Here is an 8293-nt window from a genome sequence, read left to right on the forward strand (position 1 = left end):
GCCTGCCTTCGGTGCCTTTTTTCCTGCCAGGGGCGCCTGCCCGGCCTGGCAGGTGACATCGCACGGGCGGGCGGCAGCGGGCGGGGCCGTGCACCTGCAGGAGGCTAGATTCGGTAAGTTCCTGTCGCTGAGATTTAACACATATTTTGTTTGACTTTTGTTTTTAATGTTTGTTTTTGAGAGACAGCGAGTGGGGGAGGGGCAGAGAGAGGGGGACACAGAATCCGAAGCGGGTTCCATGCTGGCAGCACAGAGCCCGACACGGGGCTTGAACTCAGGAACAGCTAGACCGTGACCTGAGCCGAAGTCGGACCCTTCACCGGCTGAGCCCCCCATGTGCCCCTTAACACGTAGGTGCTTGAACAGCGGTGCAGGCTGATGCAGAGGGCACGCCTCACCCAGAGGGGGCATTGGATGGCAAGGGGCCGGGATCCTAGATTCTAACGCTGCTCCCCGAAGCTCCCGAAGACCACAGAAAAGGGAGAAAATCGAACTAAACTCGCACAAAATACTTCTGAAAACACTAAGCAGCGCCTACGTGATGTCTTACGTATTAAATTTTTTAAAACTATTCGTATCAGTAATAATGATGCTCAGAATTGGGAAGTTTGAACAGATCTGTGTGGGTGGCCGTCCGCTTACGGAGTAAGTCTGGAACACCCACACGCACGCTCCTGACACAGCCCGCCTCCTGCCCCCATAACCTGCCCAGGTGGCACGCGCCCATCACCCTCCTCCTCAGATGAATGCCAAACTGAAGGTTTTCTAAAAGGAGGTGAGCCGCCTCTAACCGCTCCTTGTGGCTCGAGCCCCGGGCAGGGCGTGGGAGGGCTCCTTTTCCACCCGCCGGACACACCGAGTGTCCCTCTGCCCACTCGTGCTCCGTCACCACACGCACCGCATCCCCCGCGCACCAGGGCTCGCCTCTGCACCCCGTGGCTGGGGGTTTGGGGCGGGAGATGGTGGTAGCAAAAGTGGAAACGAGGGGGCGCCTGCGTGGCAGTGCCCCCGTCCTGCCCTGACTCCAGCAGATGAGCCGACTCGCGTGCTCAGGGCGAGGCACCACCGACCCACAGCCCCCGGCCGCCCGTGGCCTCTGGACCCTCCCACCCCGGTTGCAGAGCAGCCTTTACACGACACGGACACTTGCCCCAACCAGCATCTCAACCGCAACCCGGAAGTGTTGCCTCCGAAGACCGAAATTCAGGACCGCAGAGCAGATGCGGGAGCCAACTTCGGGGTCTCAGTGTCACAGCCGGTGGTGATGCCCAGTAGCACGGCTCCTGTCGGAGGGCCACGCGGTCACTCGTGACTGGTGAGCAGCGCCCGGGGACGAGCGGATGTCACCTGGGGAGGGTGAGACCCCCAGCGCGCCCAGGAAAGGGATAACGTCCCCTGAGAGCCCCCTCCATCCTGATGGGGGCCATTTGCCACAGCGGGTACAAGGACAACGTCTGCAGGGGCCCCGGATTTGTCCCCATTTGCAGCACGTATTTCCCTGCCGCGGTGCCACGAGCTTCCCAGTTACCAGCGTGGCCGCTCACGTGCGAACGTGTGCAGCGTGCCGCTTGTGGCCAAAGTGTAGATTAAGGTGCAGGACAGATTGAAGGAGGGGTCGGAGACGGCCATCCCGACATTTGCCAACGGCTCTGAGCCCCGTACGGCGCGCATCCTTCTGCTGGCCCGAGGAAACCGGAGCCGCCGCGCTGTCCCGTGTGGTCTGTGCAGTTACGAGCCGTGCGGCTGGCCGCCTGCCTCCTGCAGACGATGCTGCCGCCCTCGGGCCCAGGCCGTCCGGACTCTGCCCCTCTAGCACGGGCTGTAGTGAACACACTTGCACTTATTTTCGTCACCGGTGGATGTTTCTAGGAAGCAGCAGTTTTTTAAAAAACAGGCTTTATTTAGAGCAGTTTCAGGTTCACGTGAAAATGGCGGGGCAGCTGCAGAGCCCCCCGCGCACCCCCCACCCTCGTGGTCCCCCTCCCCCTCCGAGAGGCTGCAGGGACGCGGCAGCGTCTCCAGGGCGCCACGTGTACGTCTCGGCGCTGGGCAGCACGCGGGTTTGCACAGAACGTTTCAGGACACGTATCTGCCACTTCAGCTCATGCAAAGTAGCTTCGGGCCCCGAGAGCCCCCCGGGCTCCCGATTCGTGCCCCTCCCCCATCCTCTGGCCACCAGCGGTCTTCTTCCCGTCTCCGTGGTGTTGCCTCTCCCAGAAGCTCCCCCAGTTGGAGTCCTGTCCCAGGTAGTCTTTTCAGAGCGGCGTCTGTCACCCGGTCCCGCCGTGGTCTTTCCACGGCTCGTGTGACCCGCTTCCCGCTGCCGGCGCTCTACAGCCACGTGGTTGTGGTGGGGACGAAGAGGTCACCGGAGCCCGTGGGCCACCAGCACCGGGAGGGAAACTACCTATGCAGTCTCGCGCCCCATTTTCCACTTGCCCTGGAAGCCCGAACACGGGGCTGGTGCAGAATGTTCCGGCAGACCGGCCTGCCCACTGCCGGTGGCGCCTGGCCCGTTCCCTGCCCTGAAGTTCCCCACCGGAGGAGACGCTGCCCGTCGGCGAGGTCCGGGGTGCCTCACGTGATTCTCTTCACCCCGTAGCAGTCTGCGCCGTGCAAGGAACAAGTTCATCCGGGGAATTAAAACACGGTGCGAGCGGAGTCCGTGGAGGTGGGAGAATGCACTGCCCCCCGCCCATCCTCCTGTCTGTTGACATGGCCGACTTTGGGACAGATGCCTAGTTTGCTCGCGAGAGTCTCCGACTACAGGAAAGTACCCCGCTTCCCGAAAGCCAGGAAGGATCCTGTGTTTCGGCCTCAAGACGAACTACCTACAACGCCAGCAGTCCACACGGACACGTTTTTTAACAGGCAGCTTCCAAAACGGCTCTGGCAGGTGGGGTCAGGGCCTCCGTGCCCACGGGGCTCCCGCAGGTCAGTCACCACACCACGTCCTCTGCACTCTCCTCCAGGCACTGAGCGAGGTGGTTGTCGATGTCCAGCTGGGCCAGCCTGCGACAGGGAGATGGTCACTCACACAGAGGGAAGGGCGCCCAGCACACACGTTCCCGCCCTTCCCTCTGCTGACAAGCACAGCGAAGGTCAGCCAGAGAGAAACCCGGTCTCCGCAGCTAGTCAGAACCCAGGGGAAGGTCCGGGGGGGGGGGGGGCCTGCACCAACCAGAAAAGGCCCTTCCCCAATCCTGTCCCTTGGGGAGGTTTCTCTGGGCCCAGGCGCTCAGTGCACCTGCCACGTGTCCGTCAGACACGTTCTCGAGGCTCACGCAGACTCCTGCCTCTGAGGCTGGGGGGGCGGGGGCACCCTGTGTCTGAACGAACTCCCCAGGGGATTCTGGCCCCGACTCGGCTTGAGAACCCCACGGCTCCCAGCCAACTGCTGGCGCTGGAGCCTAAAAGGCCGTCCCCAGGAAAGGGGATCGGCAGAGACCATCAGCGGTGCAAGAACGGGGCAGCAGCTCCTCCGTCAGGCCTCCCGGGCACGTGACGTGAAGCCTGTGGGCACGAGGACGTGAGGTCTTCCTTCCTCGTGCCCACACCCCCAGAGGGCTGAGCCCCCCGACTGCAAGCAGCATAGCTCCCGTGTCCACTGCAGCGTGGGGTCTACCTTACCCGGTGGCTGGCCGGCCCACAGCCCCTGGGCCCCCTGCTATCGGCCCCCCTCGTCCAGCCCTGCTCATGCTCCGGACGGGCCCAGCCTCCTCCGTCTCCCTGGGTTCGGCAGCCTGGATGACGACCCCTTTCACGTTGGGACTCGGATGTCACCCACAACCTCTGCCCCAGCCCAGGCATGTGTCACGGCGGCTGAGGCCCCACCTGCACCTTACAGAGTAGAAGACACGGGTCTTGCCCCAACAGCGCTCCCCACCGGGGCTCCCCAGGTCTCCACCAGTGGCTGACAGAACGGCCGCCTCATGCGTCCTGAGTCCCGTCGGGACCTCTGGAGACGCCTGAGGGACATGGCCTCCGAGGGGATTTGCCCAGATGGCTTCTCTACTCCGAGACCTCCCAAGATGGGACCTTTCCCCTGCCCACATCTAGGGCCATCCTGGTCAGCTGGCCAAGTTCACCGGCCAGAGGGGAAAGGCCCTTCCCCGGGGCATCACCGCGAGGCCCTGAGGGCCACAGCACCGCCCTCACCCTGTGGCTCTGGGAGCCCATGCCCGTTCTGGTGGCCGGCGGCCGCCCTCTCAGACCCTGTAGGCGGCTCGGTGTGCTCTGAAGTCCCTGGGGCTCCTGCGGGCTCTCTCCGAGGCTGCCAGAATATTCTAAGGTCTGCTCCAGGCCACCTTGTCTGGGGTGTCCGGGAGGTACCCTCGGGCCCCTTCGGACCTCCCCCTGGTAAAAGAGCTTTGTCTCGGCCAGACCTGCTCTACAGACTCCCTGCAGCAGCTTGTCCCAAGACAGGCCTGCCTCGCTGTCACACGGGAATCCAGTGTGTGGACAGCCGGCCTGGCCGCACGAGAGGAGACTCAGCCCAAGATCCTCCGCCGGCTTCCGACTCAAACAGAGCGGGCTCTGTGTCTGGCAGCTCGAGGGGCCTCGGAGCCGCAAGACGCCAACAAGCCAGGCTCTCGTGGAGCACAGGGGACACCGCTCAGCTTCCGGTTTCCACGTCTTCATGTCAGCTGGCCCATGGGAGCCTGTTTTCCCAACCGTGTGTGTGTGTGTGTGTGTGAGACTCACGGGCATCAGAAAGTACATGGGGCACCGGGCGTGCCAACAGGCACATCTTCAGGGCACGGGGCTCACACCCGGTCTGGCGAGCCCAGTACCTGGTCGTCTGTCACACTGAAGAACAAAGCAGTGCCCCGAGTGACCTGGAAAACGCTAAGGCTTTGAGAAGATCGGCGAGTTTGTCCTCAGGCGCCGTCTCCCCGAGGCACATACTCCGCCAGAATCGCTACGGGCGTCTGTCCCCCCCCCCCCGGGGATGAACACGGAGAGCAATGCGTGACTTTGGTTTCCGGGAGAGAAGTTCCCAAGTGGGGCGCCTGGCTGGTTGGGCCAAAAGAGTGTGTGACTCTTGGCGTCGGGGATCATGAGTTCGAGCCCCACGTTGGGTGTAGCGTTTACTTTTAAAAAATTAACATTTAAAAAATTCCCAAGAATTACTAAAAGCCCACGCTTTTCTAGAAACGTCAGAAGACAATTTGACAGTTCGATTACCGTGTCCACCTGCTAACCTGGGCACTCCCAAGGCCCAGTCTGTCTCCTTGCCCCGAACATCCCACAAAGGACGTGAGCCTTCGCTTCCAGTGACACGGGATGTCTGTTGTCCCCAGTCACAGCCACAACCTGAGGGGTGTGCTCTGGCCCACGGACCCTCTCCCTCGTCAAGCGGAAGAACGTGCCACAGCGTTTCCGATGCGCGGAGACGTGAGCCCAAACACGCCGACACCTACTTTGGGAAAAATGAGGCGCGCTCCCAAGTCTTCCTTCGACTGCTTACAAAACCCGAAACTGGAACTTTTCTGTAACGTCTCCGTCGCTGGAAGTCTGTTTTTTAGACTGTGCACAAATGCCAGCACGCCAAGGACAAAAAGGACCCCCTAGAACAGGAGGACAGTTGGGGCACCCCGACCGCATCAGCTCTCCAGAAAACCATTTCCCTCCGGGGCTCCCGATGGTACCTCCGGCCCCTGGGTTTCTGTGGATGGGGATGAGTCAGGAAATCAGGAGCACCCCCGGTTTAAAGGTGCTCACTGCTTTGTCAGAACGGGCAAGCCAGCCCCAAACACCGGTTCTGGCAAGAGGCAGGCAGGACGGCGAAAGGCTGGGTCTGCAGACACTTTGCAGACCTGGCGCTCACACGACAGCCAGGGAACCTCCCGTGGGCCACCGGGCTCCCTTCTCCATGCCTGGCAGGTGGCTTCCCCTGCCGGGGCCTCACCCACTGCCTCGCCCGACCTGTGGGCTCCGCGAGGCGATGAGCACAGGGGTGCCGGGCCCACCCCCAACACCAGGCTCTCAAAGCCTTGTTGTGATACAAAGCGCAGCCTGGAGAAGCCCAGACAGCTGAGCACAGACGGGACGTCGTCTCTCTGATTAGAAGGTCGGGTCTAAAGGCCTTCCCGTGCGGGCTCCGCGCTGCCTATTCTGACAAGGTTTGCTGGTGTTTGCTCTGTCGTCAGCGGCTCCATTGTCTTCACCGTCCTGGGCTGTTTTTGCTTCCGGGGACCAGGGACGTGACCCGCGACTTAAGGACACCGTTCTCCCAGCCACGCGAGGTCCGGCGCTGGTCCGCTTACTGAACCTGCTGTCCATTCACTTCACTTGACCGGGATCCTTTTGATAATCCTGACCCCTGTGACCCCCACGTCTGTGTCCTGAGCTGTGTGACACACGGCCCACGAGCTGGGCGTCTGGAGATTAATATCTTAACAAAATTGGAGCCACTCCCCTTACTTAAAAAAAAAAAGATAAAAGATATACATCGAGTTTTTAAAAAACAAAACACCTCTACACACAAAAAGTCATTTTTACAACCTCCAACCTACCACTGGGAAGGTACCGGTGAACTATGTACACAGGAAACTGCTTGGTGACCCCACAGTCTGGCAGTCACCACAGGGACCCTGTGTCAGGGTGGACCGGCTTAGAGGCGGGGGAAGAGGTTCGGTGACCCCCCCCCCCCCCCCGGGGCCGTGGCATCCTCTCCAGGGAGGAGAGGGCCGGCGGACCCCCAGACCTACCCGTCTCCCGAGGCGTGCAGTCCCTGCGCGCCGCGCACTCCGCCCGCACGAACTACTGTTTGAAGGGCCCACAACTGAGCTCGGGCACCCTGAACCCCCTAAAGCCCGCTGTGGTTTCCAAACAGGGCTGGGGTCCGCAGAGGCGGAGGGAGGCCGAGGGCGGGGCGCACTCACCCGGGGGCGAAGTCGGTCTGGCACATGGGGCAGGTCCGCAGGGTCGGCGCCGCCTCCCACCGTCGCTCCCGGGCGCCGGGGGTCCCGCGGGGCTCAGGCCCCAGACATCGCTGCGGGGACCGGGCGGGGGACCCCGGGCGCCCCCCGGCCCCAAGGAGCAGCTTGTAGCAACGGCCTGAGCCCCCGCCTCCGCTCGGGGCCGGCGGGAAGGGCGTCCAGGAAAAGGTGTGGGGTCCCACGGTGAACACCTCGGGGGACGCGGCACGCTCGGGACCGCGTCCAGATTCCTGCCAAATGGGGTCGACGGGCCGCGTCATTGGTGCCCGGGCGCCTCCGGGGCCAGGGACACACACACACCCGGCCACTCCGGGGGTCCCCCCGACGCACCGGGTCGGGGAAGGCGGGCAGCGGCGGCAGCTCTCCGTCGGGGTTCAGATCCGCTCTCGCAGCGCGCAGCAGCTCCGCCCACGGCCGCGCGCACTCGCCTCCGTCCTCCGGGAGGGGCCCCGCGCGGCCACTGAGCGAGCAGAGAGACCTCAGTGGGGGGCGCTCCGCAGGGGGCCCGTGGGGAGGGGGCTCGGGGAGGGCGGGTGGCAGCGGGAGGACCTCGGCGGGGGGTGGGGGCTGGAGCGGGGAGACCTAGTGAGCGTGCGTCCCGCGGGGGAGCGGGCTGGCGTGGGCGGGGAGGGCTGGGGGGGAGCGGGGAGGGGGGCGCGGGGGAGGGTGACAACCCCGAGGGGGCGGAGCGAGCCGGGTTCCGGGAAGCACACACGGGCCTGCCCCCAGCGCCCCGCGCCCCCTTCCCCCGTCCCGCCGCCCCCGGCCTCACCCGCCCCCCGAGGACGGCCTCCGGCGGCGCAGCCCCAACCGCGGCCTCCGCGCCGCCTCCATTCGTCTCGAGCCGCGCGTCCGGCGGAAGTGGGCGGCCCGCCGCGGACCCCGCCCCCGAGACAGGCCCCGCCCCGGCCCCGGCCCCCGCAGGGCTCCCCCGCCGGCTCCCCGCCCCCTCCCTGCGGGGACAGGGCCCGGGCCAACGGTCCCGCGCGCCAATCTCCCGCCTGGGCGCCGTGGACCCGGGCCGCCTCCTCGACCTGACCCCACCCCGCCCTTGTGCGCGCTGGGAGCCGCGCTTTGCACCCACCCCAGCGCACCCCACAGCCTGCTCTCGCGGCCCCGAGGCGGCCTCGCCTTTGGGACACCGTCAGGGAGGAAGGGGTTCTGACCTCAACATTTGGGGAGACTGAGGCCAGGGGTCCCTCCCCTAACCAGAGGTGGGACTGAGGGAACTGATTTCCAGCTGCAGAGGGACGTGGGGGGACCCATCTCGCGCTGCCCCCCGGTAGGTTTGGGGTCTGCAGAGGTTTGGGAGGAGAAACCGTACAGAAAGTCGGGCCAGGGGGCCCTCC

General features: G+C 64.4%; 1 protein-coding gene across 3 annotated transcripts; it reads right to left on the bottom strand.

Moving 5' to 3' along the window:
* Positions 1 to 2749: 2749 nt before the first annotated feature.
* On the bottom strand, positions 2750 to 7794 carry FAAP20 (FA core complex associated protein 20). 3 transcript variants are annotated; one of them, XR_003970845.1, is made up of 5 exons: positions 7717 to 7794; positions 7275 to 7404; positions 6888 to 7174; positions 3248 to 6425; positions 2927 to 3012 (listed from the first exon to the last, which is right to left on the bottom strand). XR_003970845.1 is itself a non-coding variant. In XM_030325276.1 (4 exons), exons 1-4 carry the CDS (start codon positions 7776 to 7778, stop codon positions 2940 to 2942), a joined length of 552 nt encoding a protein of 183 aa, XP_030181136.1. In that variant the 5' UTR covers positions 7779 to 7794; the 3' UTR covers positions 2750 to 2939. The 3 variants fall into 3 exon arrangements, 1 of the variants encoding a protein (XP_030181136.1); XR_003970846.1 differs by having other exon boundaries at positions 2930 to 3012; positions 4705 to 6425; XM_030325276.1 differs by lacking the exon at positions 3248 to 6425 and having other exon boundaries at positions 2750 to 3012.
* Positions 7795 to 8293: the final 499 nt, after the last annotated feature.

Source organism: Lynx canadensis, chromosome C1 (assembly GCF_007474595.2).
Source record: "Lynx canadensis isolate LIC74 chromosome C1, mLynCan4.pri.v2, whole genome shotgun sequence".
Lineage (NCBI taxonomy): Eukaryota > Metazoa > Chordata > Mammalia > Carnivora > Felidae > Lynx > Lynx canadensis.